This window comes from Vulpes lagopus, chromosome 23 (assembly GCF_018345385.1).
Source record: "Vulpes lagopus strain Blue_001 chromosome 23, ASM1834538v1, whole genome shotgun sequence".
NCBI classification, from domain to species: Eukaryota; Metazoa; Chordata; class Mammalia; order Carnivora; family Canidae; genus Vulpes; species Vulpes lagopus.
In genome coordinates, this window is record NC_054846.1 from 63,130,661 (window position 1) to 63,153,757 (window position 23,097).

General features: G+C 42.3%; 2 protein-coding genes across 4 annotated transcripts in view; both read left to right on the forward strand.

The window, feature by feature from the left end:
• Positions 1-23: 23 nt before the first annotated feature.
• On the forward strand, positions 24-3,913 carry PPCS (phosphopantothenoylcysteine synthetase). Of its 3 annotated transcripts, XM_041739130.1 has the most exons (3): positions 24-663; positions 833-936; positions 2,667-3,913. In XM_041739130.1, the coding sequence occupies exons 1-3, from the start codon at positions 156-158 to the stop codon at positions 2,988-2,990; spliced, it is 936 nt and encodes a 311-aa protein (XP_041595064.1). In that variant the 5' UTR covers positions 24-155; the 3' UTR covers positions 2,991-3,913. The 3 variants fall into 3 exon arrangements, with proteins under 3 accessions (XP_041595064.1, XP_041595065.1, XP_041595066.1); XM_041739131.1 differs by lacking the exon at positions 833-936 and having other exon boundaries at positions 372-663; XM_041739132.1 differs by lacking the exons at positions 24-663; positions 833-936 and adding an exon at positions 954-1,154.
• A 2,699-nt stretch (positions 3,914-6,612) lies between these two features.
• Positions 6,613-23,097, forward strand: part of CCDC30 (coiled-coil domain containing 30) — a 117,761-nt gene continuing 101,276 nt past the window's right edge. The window contains 2 exon segments of the mRNA XM_041739070.1: positions 6,613-7,020; positions 22,022-22,215. Coding sequence (XP_041595004.1) covers positions 6,867-7,020; positions 22,022-22,215 — 348 coding nt within the window. The 5' untranslated portion in view covers positions 6,613-6,866.

Genomic DNA, 23,097 nt, shown 5'->3' on the forward strand with positions numbered 1-23,097 from the left:
GCCCAGGGTCACCTCTGCGGCGCTCCGGCTGCAGACTCCGCGGGCAGCCGCGCAGGACGGGAGGCGCGGCGCCGCCGCAGGGGGAGGCCCGGCCCCGCGCAGCCGCAGTCGCGGCTCATGGGAGCGTGCGCGAGTGCGGAGCGCGCCGGGGGCTCATGGCGGAAGTGGACCTGGTCGCCGAGTTTCCCAAGCCGGCGGACGCGGCGCGCCGCGGCGAGGTTATGGCTCGCTTCGCCGCCAGGCTGGGCGCGCAGGGCCGGCGGGTGGTGCTGATCACGTCCGGCGGCACCAAGGTCCCGCTGGAAGCCCGGCCAGTGCGCTTCCTGGACAACTTCAGCAGCGGGCGGCGCGGGGCCTCCTCGGCCGAGGCCTTCCTGGCTGCGGGCTACGGGGTCCTGTTCCTGTACCGCGCTCGCTCCGCCTTCCCCTTTGCCCACCGCTTCCCGCCCCAGACCTGGCTGTCGGCGCTGCGGCCCTGCGGCGCGGCCCCTCCGGGCTTGCTGAGCCTGCAGGCCGAGGAGGATGCTCTTCCGGGCTTCGCGGCGGCCCTGCGCAGCTACCAGGAGGCTGCGGCTGCCGGCACCTTCCTGGCCGTGGAGTTCACCACCTTGGCGGACTACTTGCACCTGCTGCAGGCTGCGGCCCAGGCGCTCAATCCGTTGGGTGCGTGCCCTAGGAGTTCAGGGTTTCCTGCAGGCGGAGCCGGCCTCCCCAGGCACTGCCCCCCTCACCTTCTCGTTATCCGCAGTCTGACCGCCGGGGAGCCTCAGCTGAAAAGGAGCCGATCCCATACCCCACTCCGATTTATTACACCCTGTGCTTCTCTCCGCAGGCTCTTCTGCGATGATTTACCTGGCTGCGGCCGTGTCAGATTTCTATGTTCCTGTCTCAGAAATGCCTGAACACAAGATCCAGTCATCTAGGGGCCCACTGCAGGTGATGGGCGCTTCTCTTCCAGAGATCTGATCCCCCATAATCAATCTTGGGTTAATTCCCTCTTGATCTGGAGATGGCCTTTCTGCATTCCGTATGTGCTAGGCGCTAGGGATACAGAGATGACTAAGACACCGCCCTCCCTCAAGAACCTCACAATCTAGTGAGGGAGCTGGACACAGACATAATTACAGTACAGAGGGATAAATGCTCTAGTAGAGGTACGTACAAAGTGAAGCCAGAGCATGGGGTGAGTGCATTCTCGGGGAAGTCAAGGAAGGCTTCCTGCAGTGGATGACACAAACTGGGTTTTGAAAGATGAACAGACTGTAGCAAAGTAGGGAAGGTCCTTCCAGAAAGAGAGCAAGTTGGAGTTTGGAAAGGAGCAGCGTGCTGCCAACCGGAGTGGTTTGGTGAGGCTGGAGAGGAGGGAGAGTGGGGGCGCAAGAGGGGCGGGCAGACTGCAGAGAGATGCTCTCGTAGATTTTGTACTGCTTCTTAAGGAGCTTGGAGCTTAAGTTTTCCTGTGGCACTAAGGAAAACTAAAGAGAACGAGGTAAAGTTTCCGTTTGAAAAGAACATTCTGGCATCACTGTGAAAAGTGCATTAGAGAGTGGCGGGTGTAGGTTGGCAACGTGAGGGTGGTTGCTGTAGTTTAAGGATAAAGGGCGTGGGGTGGGTGGCTAGTGGTGTGGTTGAGATGTTGAGGAGATCTGGCATCTTGGAACCTGAAAGAATTCTTCGTTATGATCCAAGCAGAAGTTAAATAGGAGACACTATCTGTGGGACACTTGGTGACTTTGTAGGATACTTCATTTGTTCGTTTCTTCAACAAATATTTATTGACTACCTGCTATATGCCAAGCACTGTAGTAGGTCCTGAAGGTAATGTAGTGTAAAGAAACGTACTGCGCCCTTGTGTGGCTTATAGTCTTCAGAGACTATAAATAAGTCAAATGCATCCTATGTTAGTGAAAAATGCTAAGCAGAAAAATTAAGTGGGGAATGCGTATATAATCCCCATCACACTTGCTAACTTTCTGAAATCCTGATAGTTACCGTAGTAATTTCATACTTTTAAAATTCTGGGAGCTTTAGCTTATCCTGTATTTCTTAGTTCTTGAAAGTACACAAACGACTCAACATTCTTAGGAGGGATCAAGGACTACCGTAGTAGTAGGACTTTTGATTAAATGAAAATAAAATCAGTTCTATTTCTTCAATGCTAATATGTGTTATGAGTGACAGTTTTTAAATGGAATCCAATAGCCATTCTACTGGCGCAAGAAATATTTTAGGCTGAGAGGTTTAAAAACCCAACTTGAATTAAATTTCTACCAAGGTCACATTTGCCTTACCAATTTGCATGAATAGATTATTTGCATTTTATTTGAGAGTGGTTTAAAATAAGGGGAATGTTTTAAGAAAATACAGTGCTGTTTTCAGAGCTCTGTTAATGGTGATGGTGGTAGGGCAAGGTTAATTCACAAGACGTGGTTTGTGTCAGAATTTGTATGAAGCCTTGGAATTAGGTATCCTTACGAACCCCACGGAGCCAAGGTTCTTAAGCTAAGCATTTAAAATGCTCTGATAAGTTTGACAATGAGAAATCCCACTTAAATTGACATAGCCAAAAAATCTGAGTCCCCGCTTCCTTAGTTTCCCATGAGACTGACCTGGTAGATAGATAGTGACCTGTGTTTGCTTATTAAACTTTTCTTTTTCTGATACAGATAACAATGAAGATGGTGCCAAAAATGCTTTCTCCTTTGGTTAAAGACTGGGCTCCCAAAGCATTTACAATTTCCTTTAAGTTGGAGACTGACCCTTCCATCATGATCGATCGTGCACGGAATGCTTTGGAAGTTTATCGACATCAAGTGGTGGTGGCTAATAGCCTTGAGTCACACGGGTCCTTTGTGATTATTTTAACGAAAGACTCAGAAACCAAGATACTGCTGTCAGAGGAAGAAGCAGAAAAAGGCATAGATATAGAAAAGAAGATAGTAGATGACCTTCAGTCTCGACACACAGTTTTTATACATGACAAAAACTGAAGTAAAAAGAAAAGCCTTTGTTTGTAGGATCAAAAATTGTTCAGTGGATCAGGGCTCTTATAAGTGGTAAAAACAAATCCTTTGCTATCATAAAGACAAAAAAATGAAGGGAAAAAACTGTGAGTGGTATGCAGATAAATATAGTTTGGTATTTATCTTTTAAAGATCATTTCATACTCAGTAAAAATGAAAAAAGCAAAGCAGTTTTGATCAAACCACCTGACACACTTGCCTGATTATCACCTGGATTGTGAAAATGAACACGAACTGTTGCTCACCTTTAAAAAAAAGAGCTTATTGGGAATTATATTTCTCAGAATCTACATGTGAGGCCTGAATATCAACCTTCTTCATATTATGAGGATTATGGATGCATGAATGGCCATGCCTTAACGATCAAATATTTCTTGATGGCCTACTATGTGGTAGGCCACAATTCTCTGTGGCCCAGAGAATTATGAGGATTAAAAAGATGAATAAATATGTCTCTGGGAAACGGATGTATGAAAAATAAAGTGCAATAAAGTGTGCCCAAAAGCCAACACAATGGAAATGATGTTTTTTGGAAATTTATCAAAGGTGGGAGTACGAGAGGACACTTCCCTTAAGACAGATTGCCTGTAGAATGACGAGCTTCCCACTACATTCACTTTTTGCTCCTTTTCCTAGATTGACTCCATTTGAGTTAACAGTCTATCTTTCATATATTTTAGAACTCTTCTTAAGGGAAACTTAATCTGACTCCTACTTCATGACTTCTGCCCTGAGGGAAGCTTTACAATGTGAGGAGTAGGGACTTTGGAAACATCTCAGCCAAGTTTGGCCCTTCCAGCTGTGTCAACCGTTACCTGTGTAAGCTTAGACCCTTGACTAATATCAACTTCCTCATTTATAAAACAGAGATAATAAATCTGAGTAATGTCCTTTGTTGTGAGGATTAAATAAAACAAGAGAAGACGTTAGCCTGGTGTCTGGCATGTAGATTTTTAACCTGCATATAAATTTTTTTCAACAAGGATGTATTCTGAATTCTTGATTTTTCAGAGTTCCTCTCACTATCCTCGGCTTTGGGTTGGGAGTACAAGAAGTGTGGTTCAGAAAAATGCCCTAAATGGTTGGATTGTCTAGAGTGTATGTTGAGAAAGTACCATTAATAAGTAGGTAGAAGCAGGGACTGTACTTCACACATTTGATTTGAAATGCATTTAGTGATATATCATGGATTTGGGAAGGATAGCCCCCCAATGTGTCCGATGACAATGGAACAATAAATTTTAGTTGAAAAGATTTGAGCAGAGGAAAAATAACTGCAGCAATTAGGACTATTCTGGAAGCAGCAGTCCCATTGAGCAAACATTTTAAGAGAACTTAAGGTCCATTTAGCAAAAACCTCAAAGATGACAGGCTTGGTCACCAGTGGCTGCAGTACTGAAGGGCTAGGAGGTAAAAGATTGATTTCCTTCCCTACATCTGTAGTTTCATGTGGATGATGACTATCATTATGATGTTTGAACGTCCAATGAGGGTAAATGGAGTGAAAACTAGAAGTGATCTCAATGTTTCTACCATAATTACTTCCCTTGGGAACCATTTCCTATCCTGTTGTATTAGGCTTACACAAACACCACTTTCCTACATGGATTTATATAAAGTGTTTTCCAGTTCAGTTCAATTTTCATTTGGAGCACTTAAACAGTGTTTACACACGTTGAAATTCCAAGAGGTTTTTTTTTTTGTTTTTTTTTTTTTTTTTTTTAACAGCAAATAGTGTGCAAAGAAAGAAATACTGAAAAGGAACACGAGTCAATGAGAGCAAATGAGAAGGCACTTGATCTAGATTGGAGGACCAAGAATTGTTTCCCTGAGGAAGTGACACTTGAACTAGTATGTAGCAGTTAAGTGGACTGGAAGTGATGGTGATGGGCATTTTAGATCGAGAAAAAACACTTGTAAGGTAGAAATGATTGAAGCACTTCCATAAAGGATAAGATCTGTCCAAATAATGCACCATCTGTCCAGATAGCTGACCAAGGTTTGGAAAGGATCCTATAAGACTGAGATGTAGGTACCTATTTGAGGTATCAGCAAAGCAATGATTTGACCCAAAACATGGGTCAAATCATGCTTTGATGAACTAACTAGAATCTTGCAATAAGAGCATTTAAATGAACATGATATAAACCAAGCCTCTCTTAAATTGTCATTTAGAAATTTTTATTTTGCGTGACATCGGTGGAAGAACGGTTCACTCAAACAGCATTTTCACTGCTTAGGACCTCAAAAAGGGCTTCTGTCTTAGGGACAATTCTAGTCGAGTCCGGTTTCTTCATTTTTACAATAATAAAGCCAGGTCCAAAAAAAAAAAAAATGCGGTTTGTCATAGGCGCCCCAGGTAGTGACAGACCTAGGCTTAAAACTCAGAACTCCTGACTCTCTCTTTTAAGAATGAAGTTCTGGGGATCCCTCGGGTGGCTCAGTGGTTTCTGCTGCCTTCAGTCCAGGGCATGACCCTAGAGACCCGGGATCGAGTCCCGCGCCTCAGGCTCCCTGCATGGAGCCTGCTTCTCCCTCTGCCTGTGTCTCTGCCTCTCTCTGTGTGTGTATCTCTCATGAATAAATAAATAAGATCTTATGAATGGGTAAGAAGATGTGCTTTATGTATACAATGGAATATTACTCAGCCATTAGAAACGACAAATACCCACCATTTGCTTCAATGTGGATGGACCTGGAGGGTATGATGTTGAGTGAAATAAGTCAATCGGAGAAGGGAAAACATTATATGGTCTCATTCATTTGGGGAATATAAAAGTGAAAGGGAATAAAGGGAAAGGAGAGAAAATGAGTGAAAATATCAGCGAGGATGACAAAACATGAGAGACACCTAGCTCTGGGAAATGAACAAGGGGTGGTGGAAAGGAAGGTGGGTGCGGGGTTGGGGTAACTGGGTGATGGGAACTGAGGGGGGCACTTGACGGGATGAGCACTGGGTGATATGCTGTATGTTGGCAAATTGAACTCCAAAAAAAAAAAAAAGAAAGAAAGAAACTAAAATATTAAACAATAGTCATGTGTAAGATTGAGGGACACTGAGGAATGCTTTGTTTAAAGCATTCTAAAGTCCATGTTCCTGCAAAATATTTTTTAAAAAAATGGCCTTGTAAGATAAAAACAACAACAAATTGATGAGAACTTATTAATGAAAGCAAGCTGAATTAAGTGAAATAAAATTAAAGATTTTTGTTGCATCTCAAAAAAAATTTAAAGGTAAAAAAATAAAAATTAAAATTAATAAAATCTTAAAAAAAAAAAAGTTCTTTCTAGAAAAATAAAACCAAGGTTATCAGGCCGGGTCTCCAACTTAAGGCCCTGGCGGGAAACTGCTTGAGGGTTATAAATGCCCGCTGACAAAACTTAGCCTCCAAGTAAGGACTCGCGGAGCTATGCTGTTACCATGGTGACGGCCCAGCCAATGGAATCAGCCGTACTTTCGTTCCTGCCGAAAGACCCCGCCCCGCGACCCGGAGACCAATGGGGTGCGCGATCTGCACAGGAAGGGCAGCCCCTGAGCCAATAGCGCGCGTCGTTTCTATGGTGCCCGCCGGAAGGGCGCCTCGGCGTCTCCGCGGCCAGCGCGGTTGCTATGACGCCGGGGCCGCCGCAGGCACCTGCCGCTGGCGGCGGAGCTGAGTGACCGGGGGCCTCCGACTCCCCGAGAGGCAGCTGGCGGCCCAGTTCCGGAGGTTCCCGCGTTCCCGCCTCAGCCCCTTCTGCGTTCCTTTTCAGCGCTCCAGGTCTTTCCCGCTCTCGCCTGTATGGCCCGGAACGGGAGGAGAGGTTCTCCCGGCTCTGCCTTTGTCGTCGCGGCCCGGGCTGATGCCGCCTGAAGGGGGACTCGCCGGCCTCCGGGGACACGGCCGCCGCGGGCCTTCAGGGCTGGGCCGCCGGCTGTACTCAGGCCTCGGGGCCCCTTCTCACCGCCCAGGCGAAGACTCAGCCCTGCGCCTCCACGGCCTGGCCTCCCCCGCTGGTAGGCTCGGGAACAAAGAACTGCCTTTTTCTGCCTTTTTTTTGGGGGGGTGGGGGGTATGTTCATCCTGCAGAACCCAGATTCCCGATGAAGCTCTGGAGAGGCCTTTTGTATCGTCAGCTGCAGACGTCACCAAGTCAGTTACCTTGCGCCTTCGAGCTACAACCTCCTCTTCTCTCATCCCCCCAGCACCTGTCCTCCCACCCTGCTCATCCCACAGCCATCTCCACCCTCTCTCGTCCACGCTGTGCATCACTGACTGTCCATTGGTCTCCACCACCCCTGCCATCTGCAGACCGCCTCCCTCCGCCTTTCTGCTACGATGATGCTTCGGGTAGCTAAGTATCCCACATTCTCCAGCTCTGGAATCATTGGGAAGATTTTTTTCTTCTTCTCTATTTCTCTGCACTATGGCAAGCTTTCCTGGCTTGGGTAAACTAATCGGTAGCGTGAAGAAGCGCGCATTGGTAAATACACACAGTAAATTTTTGCAGGCCTGGTGTGTTTTGAAAATCGGATGGGGAAAGTCAAAATGCATTTTTTTAGGCCCGTCCCAGGCTTACAGAAAGAAAGAAGATGGTTCCTTGCTCACGTGAATATTGTGTTAGGTATACGTGATGTATTCATGCGTGGGAAGAGATCATTGGAAATGATCAACTTTAAGCCCATACAAACACAATGCCTTGATAGGATCGAACTTTCTGGAGAGGAGTTGCTTGAAACAGTTCTTGTGCCTTCTTTTCATATGAGTTTCTCTCTCTTCTTTCTTTTTTTTTTTTTTATTTAAGATTTTATTTATTCATGGGAGACACAGAGAGAAAGAGAGAGGCAGAGACAGAGAAGCCGGCTCCATGCAGGGAGCCTGATGCAGGACTCCATCCCCAGACCCAGAATCATGCCCTGAACTGAAGGCAGACACTCAGCCACTGAGCCATCCAGGCATCCCTCTTTCTTTCTTTTTAAATATTTATTTATTTACTTTAGAGAGAGAACAGGAGCACATGGAGGGGAGGGACAGAGAGTGGGAGAGAGAGAGACAATGCTCCAGCAGACTCCCCCCTGAGCAGAGCCAGAGGGGGTGGGTGGGCTATCTCAGGTCCCTGAGATCAAGACCTGAGGCAAATCAAGAGTTCCCTGCCCAACCAACTGAGCCACCCAGGTGCCCTTTCATGTCAGTTTCTTTTTTGTTAAGATTTTATTTATTTATTCATGAGAGACAGAGAGGCAGAGACACAGGCAGAGAGGGAGAAGCAGGCTCCCTGAGAGGAGCCTGATGTGGGACTTGATCCCCAGACCGGGATCATGACCTGAGCCAAAGGCAGATGCTCAACCACTGAGCCACCCAAGTGCCCTCGTGTCAGTTTCTTAACCAGAAAGTTCTTTGTGATGTGAGCCAAGAAACAGAAACAATGAGGAGTGATTGAAAAAAAAAAAAAAAAGTATTTCTAGCAAGGGAGTAGGCTTAAGAGTCCTAAAAAGACTGGAACATAGGACCTTAAAAATAGAATGAAATTCATTTAGAGCCAGTGCAATTTTTTTTTAAGTTGGAAAACTTTGCCTTAAAGTATGTGTTCCTTGTTGAGTCTTACTATTTCTTTTTCAGTACTCAGGTTTAAATGAAAACTATTTCCCTGCATGAAGCAGGCTCCATGCAGGGAGCCCGATGTGGGACTCAATCCCAGGTCTCCAGGATCACACCCTGGGTTGAAGGTGGCACTAAACAGCTGAGCCACCTGGGCTGCCCAGATGTCTGTAATTTTTAAATTATATTTGTGTAGAAGAGAAAGAAGAGTTAGGGTGAATGGCCTATCTGGGTATATGAGTTTTTGCAGGCATTCTATTGACTTCTTTTCCCTAATGTCACTCTAAGACCGTTAGATCTAAAACTCATCCTTTGCTCAGAGCCAGAAGATGTGCTATAGCATGAGGTATGGTCCTGGCCCTGTCATTGTGTTTTGAGGGCATTTGTAGGGGAGTTAAGAACAAGTTGCAAAGACACTGCACCCATTCTCCTTGCCATATTTCCATTTAAAATTCTTTGTCTCAGTTTGCTTTGACAGTTTTACCAACTCATTCTTTACCTCTAGAAGTTTGGGGTGAGGGGACTCAAAAACTTTTTAAGACAGTTAATGAGCATTTATTCAATATCTGCTTTGTAGAGAATCATTTGCATGTATGCTTTGTTATGTGGGTAATTTTATTTTTTATTTAAAGATTTCTTTATTCATGAGAGACAGAGAGAGGCTGAGGGAGAAGCAGCCTCCCCACAGGGAGCCTAATGCAGGACTCAATCCCAGAACTCTGGGATCACGACCTGAGCCAAAGGCAGACGCTCAACCACTGAGCCACCCAGGTGCCCTGTTGTGGGATTTCAGGTGCAGTTCAGATGTTAGAGCATTTATAATTCAAATAATGGATTTTTTAAAAAAACGATTTTATTTATGAGAGAGCATGCACAAGCTGGGTGAGGGGCAGAGGAAGAGGGAGAAGCAGACTCTCTGCTCAGCATGATCCCTGAGATCATGACCTGCACTGAAGGCAGATGCCAAATAATGGATTTATATCACCTCAAGATCTGCTTTTTTAGAATTTTCAAATTACTTAACCATTGAGTCTCAGTGAACCAACCTGGAAAAAAATGTGTGTTCTGGGATGTTGCAGGAAAACAGGCAGAGTGACCCAAATGTTCAAAGTCATGGAGATATAAGCAGCTTGGTGGGGATCTGTAAGTATACCAGCGTGGAGGACTAATGTCAAAGTGTGGTGGAAGATAAGGCTATGGAGATAGGCAGGGGCAGGTTGTGAAGAATCTCTGCTGCCCAGCCAAGGGGTGCGAACTCTTCCTGGAAGCAATGGGAATGATAAGCAGCAAGTGATTTTGCATTCAGGACAGTCAGTCTGAGGGCTTTGGATGGAGGCCAGCCTGGCAGCAGCACATCAGTTAAGGATGCAATTACACCAAACTGGACAGGAAGTGAGGAGATCTACACTAAGGCTTCCTATACTTCCACACTTAGATAAGAGGTGGAATCTACACATTCAGGGACTGGTGGTTAATCAGAAGGCAGGGCCATGGATGACTCCCAGGTTTCTGGCTTGGGAAACTGTTTTGATGGTGATTTTGTTAACTGTTGACTACAGAAGGAGAAGCAGGTGGAAGGGAAAGATGAATGGATTCAAGCTGAGTTGTTCATTAGACAATTGGATATGCATAGGTCTTAAATAGTAGACTCATTTTATGTTGTCTTCCTAGCCGACATCATCTTCTCTGGAATATGTACCTCTCCACCAATCCTTATTTAAAGAATAGGCTTTGGTGAACCCCTACTTCCAACCTATTCCAGTGACAATGGACTGAATAAGGATTGTAGAAACTAACTTTGGAGAGGGGGACACCGTTCATTGGATGAGCAAAAAATAATCAACTCTCATGAATTTGAATTAAAAGACAAAGGACAGAAATGACTTAATCTGAAAAGTTACTAAGGCTTAACACATGAATGGCTATTTTTAGCCTGGCTGATGAGCAAGCAGAGAAAAATCTATCCTTGTGGAGAAGCAAGTAAATTGGGGCAGATTCACATGGAAACTCAGAGCTGAAAGACCTCAGGAGTCAGGATAGACTAGTCCAATCTAGTCCAGGGTGGGCTGTCCAGTTCCATATCCAGTTCCTATGTAGTCATATGTATTTTCCAGTATATGCCCTTTTATCTTATTCTTTAATTAACCCTCCTACGATAGTTGGGATTGGTTGGCTGTAAAGGTCAGAAAACTCATAATTAAATGATTTGAAAAGATAGAAATTTATTTCTCCCAAGTAAGAGTAAAGAAGAAAGCAGTCCAGGCAGTGTCTTAAAATTGTCGGAGAATCAGATTTCTCCTCTCATGATAGTATATTATCTGTGGCACGTGGCTTCTACCCCATGGTGTTCAGGATGGCTGCTCAGGCTTCAACTATCTTGTGTGTATTCCAGCCAGTAGAATGGAAGGAGTGGGGAAGGGTGGTCTCATTCCTTTCTGGGCATTTCCTAGAGGTGGCTCACGATGCCATTTACATCCCATTGGTCAGAACTTAAATCACATGGCTATATCTAGCAGTGAGGCAGGCAGCCATGTGATCGTTCAAGAAATCAGTTACGCTGTGGGAAAAGGGAAGAATAAATATGGGGGGACAACTGGCAGTCTTTGCCACACCCACTTGTGTTTGTTCTAACTTCAGTGTGTTTCTGTTTCTTCCCATTTTTTTCTAGATAGATCTGGAGTTTAGTAAAAATTGATTATTATTTAACCCTAACAGCCCCATAAAGTAGGCATTATTAATAAACCATTTTATTTGAGAGTAAATAACAGTTGAAAGAAGTTAGGTGACTTGCTTAGTCACAAAGCTAGAGAGTGGTGGAGCTGAGGTTTGAACCCAAATGTCAGACTCCTATATCCATGCTGTTAACCACTATGATAGCGAGAAAGGCAGAGAGCCAAAGACATGATTCTTAGGAATGGCATCCTCTCAAGGGGCTATGGAAGAAGAGGATCCCAGGAAGAACACAGAGAAGGAAAGGCTGGAGAGGTAAAGGTAAAAACAGGAGAAAGTGATGTCACAGAACAGATGATGGAAACACTTTCAAGGAAGAGGTGGACATACTGCAGAGAGATCACAGAAAAATTACAGAAACATGTCCAGTTTGTTTGACATTTTGAAGGTTATTGGTAACTGATATCTTGAGTCTCATGCTAAGAACAGAAGCCAAAATGCGGTTGTTTGAGGAGGGGTAGACAAATTAAAAGGAGGATAGTAGCTTCAGAGGAATGTGGTGGGGTCAAAGGAGGGTTATTTTTTATCTTTATTTTTAAGACCAGAAGCATCTTTTTTTTTAGAGAGAGAGAGAAAGAGAGAGTCCATGTGGGGAGGAGCAGAGAGTGAGGAAGAGAGAATCTTTTTTTTTTTTTTACATTTAAAATATTTATTTATTTATTTATTTATTTATTTATTTATTTATTTATTTTCATTTTAAAAATTTAAATTAAATTTGCCAACATATAGTATAACACCCAGTGATCATCCCGTGAATTGCTCTCTTCAGTGCCCATCACCTAGTTACCCTATTTCCCCACCCACCTCCCCCTCTGTAACCCTTTGTTTGTTTCCCAGAGTCAGGATTCTCATGGTTTGTCTCCCTTTCTGATTTTTCCAACTCAGTTCCCCTCCTTTGACTATTTCTTGTATTCCACGTATGAGTGAAACCATATGATGATTGTCTTTCTCCGATTGACTTACTTCACTCAGCATCATACCCTCCAGTTCCATCCACAACGAAGCAAAAGGTGGGTATTCATCTTTTCTGATGGCTGAGGAATATTCCATTGTTTACATATAGAAAGAGAGAATCTTAAGCAGACTCCACATCTAGGATGAAGCCTGATGTGGAGTTCAGTCTCGTGACCCTGAGATCATGACCTGAGCCAAAAATCAAGAGTCAAACACTCAACCAACTAGCCATCTAGGCACTCTGGGATGAGAAACATCTTGAGTGAAGAGCAAGAGATCAGTAGAGAGGGAGATCATGAGTATACAGAAAAGAAATGGCTTCCCTGAAGAAATTCTAGATGGGATGGGATCTAGAACACAGTTGAAGAGACTTGCTTTGATCAGGAGGATGGAAATCTCCATTGAGTCGAGAAAAAGCAAGGTCTCTAAAGACGAAGGCTAGTATCTTGGTGTTAGGGAAGAAGCTGACCAAGTTTTATGATGACTTTAGTTTTACTAGTGCTGTGGGAGATAAGGTCATCTGCCAAAAGAAGGGAGAGGTGAGGTTTGGAGTTTAATGGGAGAGATGGAAGTTCTGAATAGTTGCTGAGTGAAATGGTAGCAGAATCTGGTAAAGAATGCATAGATTGATCTGACAATAGAGAAGCTTGGCTCAGACTGCAGGCCATGATTTGTAATGGCTCCAGTTTGTTTTAGTTTTGCTTGTTTTATTTTTCTCTACTACCACTCAGCAAATGAAAATAGAGAATAGTCAAATGGTCAAGCTTTTGCAGGACTGGGATTTTCAGGGAAGGTAGGGACATGGAGCAAGATAACTGGGGACATTGATGAGAGATTGAAATGATCAACTATTGGGTCTAGGCTTGAGGGAGAAGCCAAAAGTATCTGGTGGTTTGAGAGATGTTATGGCCTAGGGACAGGTCTTACTGCCATTGCAGAATAAGTACCGCTTAAGACAGCAATCATTTTATATTCATCAGTATATATGTGTGTGTGTGTGTGTGTGTGTGTGTGTGTGTGTATGTGTGTATGTATAACAAATAATAACAAGTGTCGGCAAAGATTTGAAGAAATTGGAACCAACCCTTCTGCATCATATGGTGGGAACATAGAATGGTGTAGCTGCTTTGGAAAACAGTGCAGCAGCTCTGCAAAAAGTTAAAAAGAGTTATAACAATTCTACTTCTAGATATATACCGAAAACAATTGAAAGCAAGGACTTAACCAGATACTTGTACATTCCTGTTCACATGTTGATTCATACAAGTTGAAAGGTGGAAACAGCCCAAATGTCCATTAACAGATGAATGAATAAACAAAATGTGACACATATACACATGCAGACACACACTCACGTGCACACACACTCATGCTATTATTCAGCCTTGAAAGGGAGAAGGAAAACACGAGTGGGGACCAGATGATGGGAGTGGGATGGGGAGGAACACAAGAAGATTTTTAACTGCAACTCATGAGGAGGACACATGGGGTATAAAGATTAAGACCTGGATCTTTGTTCTTTCAGTGTGAGGTTCAGATGATAATTAGAATTCTATATATGTCCATTCTAACTGTTGATGTGAAAATGATGAGACTGAAGAACTTAGCAAGAAAGGAGAAAAATAGTAAAATATGATTTTGCTATCAAAGCAAAACTGAGTATAGTTTGTGTAGACTATCTGGAGTACGATAATCATTATGCAGATCACTACAATTAGATTAACTTGGTTGAAAGTGATGTTTGGGGAGATGCCTGGATGGCTCAGTGGTTGAGCGTCTGCCTTCAGCTCAGGTCGTGATCCCGGGGTCCTGGGATCGAGTCCCACATCAGGCTCCCTGCATGGAGCCTGCTTCTCCCTCTGCCTATGTCTCTGCCTCTCTGTGTATCTCTCATGAATAAATAAATAAATAAATAAATAAAATCGTAAAAAAAGAAAAAAGTGATGTTTGGGGCACCTGGGTAGCTCAGTCGGTTAAGTGTCTGCCTTTGGCTGAGGTCATGATCCTGGGGTTTTGGGATTGAGCTCCTCATAGGACTCCCTGCTCAGCAGAGTCTGTTTCTCCCTCTCCCCCACTCCGCCCTGTACTCACTCTCTCTCTCTCTCAAATAAATAAATAAAATCTTTTTTAAAAAGTCTGTCACATTCACAGCTAAAGGTTCTAGTAACAGAGAAACACAGATCATCAATCAAAAATTTATCTTTCACCCACCATTATAGTGTAAGCTGTTTTGTAGCATGACTACTTTTAACTTAAAAAACTAAAGATAATATTGATGGCAGGCTTGTATCAAGAAGTTTTGGAAGAGAACCGAGTGAGTTAGAAGTCAGCAAAAATTCAAGCCATATTCTGAGAGCACAGTCATTCCTTGGTACTATGGAATCAATGAGTTCTCTAGCTTCCAGAGGAGTCTTTTTATCTCTCAAATTCAATTGAGGGAAAAAGGCTTCTTTGGAATTTATAACTTTGCAAGGGGCCTTTGGGTGATTTTCAGATTACTAAATTGTAAACTTCAGAACTGGGCATACAGAAAAGCTTGTATTTTTTTAAAAAACAGACATTTGGGGGATCCCTGGGTGGCTCAGCGGTTTGGCGCCTGCCTTTGGCAAAGGGCCTGATCCTGGAGTCCTGGGATCAAGTCCCACGTCGGGCTCCCTGCATGGAGCCTGCTTCTCCCTCTGCCTGTGTCTCTGCCTATCTGTGTGTGTGTGTGTGTCTTTCATGAATAAATAAATAAAATCTTAAAAAAAAATAAGACAGACATTTGCATTATCTATCATGTATCTATCTACATCATGTCATCATGTCTTTTTTTGTGTTGGCTTTTCATGTAAATGTTCATCATAACTGGACAACATATCCATTAACAGGAGAACTGAACAATACTTTGTACAGAGTCTAACTCTAGGTGTATATATGCACCAGCTTACTTGCATGCTCAGCTGTATGCGTGTGTATGCATGCATGTGCCTACACATACACTTATCTCTTTTACAAAGGGACAAGTTCAGTTAGAATATGTACTGCATCATCCCAAGAAAGAAGGAACTGAACCTCTTGTTGCTACAGAAGAACCACTCTATTTTGTTTGGTGCTTATTCCAGAACAGTGAAGACGGGCTGAGCACTGCTAACCAGAAATTTAGAAGAGCTTATGGTGAAGCACATGGAAGAAATGAAAGAAGTGAGAACTAATAATATAAAGTTTTAAGATATCTATGATTTTGTTCATTGTCCTTCATTAAATTGACACATTAAAAAACCAACATTTGAATATTCCTGTGTAGTGTGCAAAGCACTTGGCACATATGTTTTTGTTTTCTTTCCTTGAAACGTGCCAACAGTCTGTCTGTTTTCATTTCCAGTAGAGTACACCTACAGGTTATCACCTAGGGATGACTGGTTAGATATCCAAATAGGTCTGCTTAGGGTGGCTTGCATTATCTTTGTAAATTCATCCTTGTTTCAATAACTGACTCGTTAGCTGACTCTCGTGCTTTTATAGCTTGGAGGCTTAGAAACCTGATTAGTCATGTACTGTGAGTGGATCTGTTTCTCAAAGGTGACCTTATATTAACTACACTCGCAGAGAAGTTTGTAGAAAAATAGATAGCAGCTTACTAATTGACAAAAAGAAATGTAATTGCCACAGGAACCAGGCACGCATGTCCTGTGGCTGATGGATTCTTTTGTCTACAGGTACATTATATTACAGATGTTTACTTGTTGAACAAATGATTATAATTTTTCTAGCACTGGCTAAGATAACCACAATAGGGCTCTCTATAGCTGTCCTTATTTCTTGACCTGTTATAGGCTAGAACCAGGGTAACTAGCCCTTAGATGAGTAGGTAATGGCATCTTTTGACCTTCTTATCACTCTTGATGTTTCCAATACTGATCAACCTATTTTTGACATATTCTTTCTTTAAATGAGTTAAAAAAATACTCTCTCAGGTTGTTTGGAAATCACTCTGCTGTGTTTCAACATCTCAGCTCAGGCAACTTACTGATTTTTAAATTTAACTGTTAGAGGACAATTTGATTTTCAAACTCTTAAAGAAGAATGCAGCTCCTTTAGAACAAAAGAAGGACAGCATAATAGACCATAAACTTTAACATTAGGCAGATGGGGGTGGAAAATTGCCTTTACTACTGTCTTTCTGTGTTAAGTTAGGTAACTTCTTTGAACTTGAAATTCCTCATCTATTCGTTGAGGATTGATAATAGCTTCTTCAAAGAGATGTGTGATGTTTACACAGGTTAAAGTACATAGAACATTTCACACACATGTATTTGACACCTAGCAAGTACTCAGTCAATTATTATTATTAAGAAACAGGTATTATTGTTCCTGCCATTTTGAAGAGAAAGTAATTGAAGACTAGCAGGAAGTTATAAAGTTAAGTGGCAGTGCTGTGTTACCTCTGCTATACCATTCAGCTTTTTGTTCATATTGCAAGATGTTGTCCAGTAGATTTCAACACAGTTCAGCAAAATGCAATTCAGTTACTTTGGCAGTCTACTTCTAAGCACTTTGGCACGTAGGCTAGAGCTCAGCCTCTGGGTCTGGCCGGGCAGTGTGAAGTCTAGCCCCTCCCCTTACTTCCTGCGTGACAAGGCAAATCCCCTAGGCCTCCAGCAGCCTGCTTCCTCCCCTAGAAAGTGAGAGGGTAATAGTCTCATAAGATTGTAGTGAAAATGAAGGCTTTGACTCCTTACTCTAGTGTCTGGAGCATCGAGTTAGCTTTTAATCTATTCTTATGAACTCATAAAAGTACCTTTTAGGAAGCTGCCATATTAACCAGAAGCTATTTTTAAAAAATACTCAACAATTGATTTTTTTTTCAAAAAAAATTTTTTTGAAGATTTTATTTTTTCATGAAAGACACACAGAGAGGCAGAGACACCGGCAGAGGGAGAAGCAGGCTCCATGCAGGGAGCCCGACGTGGGACTCGATCCCAGGTCTCCAGGATCACACTCTGCGCTGCAGGCGGCGCTAGACCACTGAGCCACCTGGGCTGCCCTTAACAATTGATTTTAATTCAATCTTATGTTAAGATTTCAGGCATCATCATCGTTGTTAACATAGGAATATAAACAGTTATTGTGGGGATTTTTCTCTGTTCATGGGTATCATTTTATATTTCCTAAACTATAGATAAGGAGACTTGATTTCAAACCTGATTTGTTAATGGGGAAAAAATTAGAGATTGTGAGTGTCTGCGAAATTTGTGGTGGTGTGTCATCATGTCTATGGGAAACGGTCTGTTAACATAAAACAGCTGGAAGGAAGTTTAGGGAGGGAAACTCACATGTAAGGAAAGCCAAGTTTTCTTTTTATTTCTTAGATTAGGGACATGATAGTATGGTGATCTCTTAATGACTCTTTTACTTTATAGATTCGATGTAGGTTACTATATGAACGATGGACTAAGAGTAAGAAAATGTGTTATTTTCTTTTTAGGTTAAAAAGTATGCAAGTCATGTCCGTAACTTAATAGAGGAAAGAGAAGTATTTTCTCACAGTTGTGAAAAGGAAAACAAACAGCTTAGACATGTGGTTAAAGAACTCCAAGCCAAACAGGGTAATCTTTCCTTTTGTAAAAATGTGAAGTTTATTTTTTTTCTACTTCTAAAAATAATATGTGACAAATTTGGGAAATGCATAAAAGTAGAAGGAAGGGGGAAAATTACTATATAATCCTCCACTCCAAGAAAAGTACTTATAATGTTTGGAGTGTATTTTCTGCTTGGTGTTTTAAATTATCTATTCTGAAATAGTCAGGAATGTGTGTGTGAGAGAGTACAGGATGGTTATTTCCTTCAGTGTCTATTCTGGTACTTACTACACTATGTCATAGTGACCTGTGTCAGCTCCTCTGGGCCAGAGATCATGCCCTGATCGTAGTGGTTTCTGTGTTCCCACAGCACCTGCCTTGTAAAGAACTAGCACATTAAAGAATGTTCATCCCTTAATAATAATAAAAATAAAGTAATAATACAGTAATAAATATAATAAATAATAAAATAAGTAAATAATAATAATAAATATTAGGAAATATTTATTTAAGTACTACAGAGCTACAAGAGAAGACCTGGATAGAACCCCTTTAGAATATTTTGGGGTTTTTTTAACCTCACAAATTATATATGATTATTACTAGTGTTGGTGGTTATTTATATTTACCACACATTTATTATTTTCTTTGCTCAGCATTTTCCCTTGCATCTCAGATATTCCACATATTCCATTTGGAATCATTTTAAAACTGTCATGAGGGTCTGCTGATGGAAGTTTTCTCTTTATTTTGAATCTTAGATGGAGGGGTTGAGTGAAGTATAGGACATATTTCATCTGTTCGGCACTCTTGCTTCATTTATTTTCCTTTCTTGTTTTCCATTGAGTATACTGAATTTTCTTCTGCTGCTTTAAAAGTTTGCATTCTATTTTTGTTTGTATGGTAGTTGCATTTTTAAAAAAGATTTTATTTACTAATGGGAGACATAGAAAGGCAGAGACATAGGCAGAGGGAAAAGCAGGCTCCCCATGGGGAGCACAAGCAGGACTCCATCCTAGGACCCCAGGATCACAATCTGAGCCCAAGGCAGATGCTCACCCCTGAGCCACCCAGCTGCCCCAGTAGTTGCATTTTTAAGAGTTTTTCTATTTCTTCTGGCATTTTTAGTTATTCTCAGCAAGAGGTTGGTTCAGGGCTCTAATCTGCTGTTCTGTGAGAAATGGAAGATACTGTTATGTCCTGCTGCCAACATAAATTAGCTCATGAAATATTGGTAAATAAGGGAATGATGTCATTTTAACGCAGAAGTTCATATACAGTGTACCCCAGCATGTTAATGATTTGGGCTTACCAGCAAGCATTGGAGTTTATACATGAAGCTAATTTGTCCCAGAGTCTTCTTTGGAGTTCAGTTGGGCCACATGTTTCTCCTTGGAAGTGCTTATGCCAAGATATCCCTAATCTTTGAGCATTTTGCCTTTGTTTTCATAACTCCACAGACTCAACTCTTTTAGCTCACCTTTATAGCAAGCCTGATTTTTTAAAAGAAGGTAAAAGTCCTATATTTACTATAGTATTTCTTTATTTTTTAGGAATTTGATGTATCTCTTTAAATGTACCAGTATAATTATTAGGATTGTCAGTGTTGGGATCCCTGGGTGGCGCAGCGGTTTGGCGCCTGCCTTTGGCCCAGGGCGCGATCCTGGAGACCCAGGATCAAATCCCACGTCAGGCTCCCGGTGAATGGAGCCTGCTTCTCCCTCTGCCTGTGTCTCTGCCTCTCTCTCTCTCTCTCTGTGACTATCATAAATAGATTTAAAAAAAAAAAAAAAAAAGGATTGTCAGTGTTTTTTATAGCACTCCAGTTACACAATGACAGAAGTTTGGAATTGTCTGTACCAATCTGTTGCTTCAATAAACTTTATTATTTTTAGCAAGCAGTTTGCAAAATACAAGTTTGTTTTAGAAACATAAAAATCACTTCAGAAATGCTTCTATAATTAGGGTATTTTTTGAAGGTAGGGGTAATATGATTTGATAATGGATGTAATGTTAGGTGGGAGAAAAGGGGAGAAATCACTGGTGACCCAAAGCCTTATGGCTGAGTGGTTGGATATTAGAGGTCCAGCTACTTAGGTTGGGGAGCCTATGGGAGGTTCCATTTGGGGAAGACAGTAAAGAGTTTGCCTTTGGACATGTACATTTCGATGCATGTATTAGATATCCAAGTGGAAATGTCAAGTAGACAATTGTGTATGTTTGGAAGGAACCGCAAGCTAGAGCTGTGAATTTGGGAGTCATCAGCAAATAGCCAACACCTAAAGCCTTGGGACTATAGACGGTTATCTGGGGAATGAAAAGAAGATTAAGGGCTGGGCCCTAGGCATTTCTATGTTTAGAGGTTGGAAAGGGGAGAAATTAGTCAAGGAGTCTGAGAAGGAGTGGCACGCATGGTAGTAAGAAAACCAACAGAGTATGATGTCCCAGGGAGAAATGATGAAAGCCTATTATCTTTGAGATAAGTGGGAATGGGATTCAGTGCACAAGGGGAGAGTCTGGCCTTAGGAGCAAGGATAGTTTTTGTTAAATCTCACAAGATGGAAGAGTATGTGGGAATTGGCAGATATGATAAGAAGAGTTTGTGGAAATTGGAGTGCTGCTTTTTTCTCAGTGAAATAGGAAGCAGGTTATTCAGCTGAGAGTGAGGATGGGTAAGGAGGTGTTGGAGACTTGAGGAGAAAGAGTAATGAAATAATGGTCTACATCTCTAGATAATGAGAGAGAGAATTCCAGGGAACTATGGGAGGATTGGTGGACAACAAGGATCCACTTGAGGTGAGTAGTGAGTAGACATGAATTTAGAGTGAAACCAATTGCCACTGGCTGTGTGGTTTTCTCCAGCAACACTCAGCTTCTAGAGTGAGGTGCAGGAGAGGTAAAGGGTTAGATTTAATAGGCTGGAGTTCTGTCAACTAAGTGTAATGGAGAAAGAGGGGCAAGAAGTTGTGAGTGTTTTCAAGGGGGTGATTAGGGACACCTGGGTGGCTCAGTGGTTAAATGACTGCCTTTGGCTCAGATTGTGATCCCGGAGTCCCAGGATTGAGTCCCGCATCAGGCTTCCTGCATGGAGCCTGCTTCTCCCTCTGCCTGTGTCTCTGCCTCTCTCTGTGTGTCTCTCATGAATAAATAAGTAAATCTAAACAAAAAATCAAGGGAGTGATTATAATGATGAACTGATTAGATGAACCTAGGTTGATAAGAAAGTAAATGAGGACAGGAGTGGGATGAGGAACGTTAAAAAGTGTTTAAAGCTAGTGGATTATAGTTGCCATTATGGTCAAAAACTTGTTGACATCTAGCTACCAGAAGTACATAGGAAAGGATGATTGGAGAATGGGATGCTTGGGGATCCCTGGGTGGCGCAGCGGTTTGGCGCCTGTCTTTGGCCCAGGGCGCGATCCTGGAGACCCAGGATCGAATCCCACATCGGGCTCCCGGTGCATGGAGCCTGCTTCTCCCTCTGCCTGTGTCTCTGCCTCTCTCTCTCTCTCTCTCTGTGACTATCATAAATAAAATTTAAAAATTTAAAAAAAAAAGAGAATGGGATGCTTGAAATTGAGACTAGGGAGTTGCTGCTAACAACAAGGTCTAGAGAATATCTGTGGAGTAGAAGCTGAGATGAGGTAGCAGACTCAATCTGAAGTTAGTTGGTGAAGAGACTGAGAAGCCAAAGCACTAGAATAATCTACCTGAATATTGCAATCACCAAGAATTTTGGCAGGGACTAGTTAAGTAACCTTATACAAACTAGTTGGCTTGTTGGTGCCTGCATCCTTGTCTCATAAATGGAATAATCATGTTCCCTACCTAAATGGATTGTTGCAGGGATTAGATTACATAAATTTACCTTAAATTTATGCTGCCACATAGTAAGCACTCAATAAAACAACAAATTTTAAAGTTACACAACAGTAAGAATATCTACCACTTTTGAGAACCTTTCCCCACTACTTTTTTTGTTGTTGTTATTATTTCTGAAAGTTTGCAAACACTCTGAAGAGATGGGGAGAAGAGTGGTAGTAGCAGTATAGCTAATTTAAAAAAAAATTAACTTGCATTAACACACTTAAGAGCACACTTAACACCTTATAACAGCAGTTTTTTTGCCTGCATTCCTTTTAACAGTTTTGTTTCTGTTATTTCTTCATAACAGAAGTGCAAATAAAAGAGATTGAAGAAGTGTTGTCTCAAGAGGGTTTGTCTGAAATAGCTCTGGGCGGCCCCAGGGAGCAGATTGAGTACTTACTGGTAGAAAGAAGCACATTCTCGAGAAAACTGGAAACTGGGGGCCCCAAGCCAGAGTCCCAAAGACATATGGCCAGTCACCTACAGGAAAGACTTGCCCAGGTATTCTGAAATTAACTAGGTAGTTGAATAAGAGGCAGGCCAGTTTTTTTGTTTGTTTCTTTAATAATTCATTGATTAAATGATCAGGAAGTCAGTTTTAATAATGCTTACATATATAGGGTGGGTTTTTTGTGTGTGGTGTTTTTTTTTTTAACGAGTGACTTGTTTGAGAGAGACAGTGCACGCGTAAGCCAGTTGGGGGAGCTGCAGAGGGAGAGGGAGGAAGATAATCTTTTTTTTCCCCAAGGTTTGTGTTGTAATTTTATTTTATTATTATTATTTTTTTATATAAATTTATTTTTTATTGGTGTTCAATTTGCCAACATATACAACAACACCCAGAGCTCATCCCATCAAGTGTGGAGGTTCCTCAAAGAGTTAAAAATAGATCTGCTCTATGACCCAGCAATTGCACTGCTGGGGATTTACCCCAAAGATACAGACTCAATGAAATGCCGGGACCCCTGCACCCCGATGTTTATAGCAGCAATGTCCACAATAGCCAAACTGTGGAAGGAGCCTCAGTGTCCATCGAAAGATGAGTGGATAAAGAAGATGTGGTCTATGTATACAATGGAATATTCCTCAGCCATTAGAAACGACAAATACCCACCATTTGCTTCGACGTGGATAGACCCGGAGGGTATTATGCTAAGTGAAATAAGTCAATTGGAGAAGGACAAACATTTTATGGTCTCATTCATTTGGGGAATATAAAAAATAGTGAAAGGGAATAAAGGGGAAAGGAGAAAAAATGAGTGGGAAATATCAGAAAGGGAGACAGAACATGAGAGACTCCAAACTCTGGGAAACGAACTAGGGGTGGTGGAAGGGGAGGTGGGCGGGGGGGGGGGGGGTGACTGGGTGAGGAAGACAATCTGA

Excerpts from the sequence above, each read along its gene's own strand:
- PPCS (XM_041739130.1), top strand. The coding sequence starts at position 156 with ATGGCGGAAGTGGACCTGGTCGCCGAGTTTCCCAAGCCGGCGGACGCG. Across the intron at positions 664-832 it reads CCAGGCGCTCAATCCGTTGG|GCTCTTCTGCGATGATTTAC; the intron begins GTGCGTGCCCTA and ends TTCTCTCCGCAG. Across the intron at positions 937-2,666 it reads CATCTAGGGGCCCACTGCAG|ATAACAATGAAGATGGTGCC; the intron begins GTGATGGGCGCT and ends TTTCTGATACAG.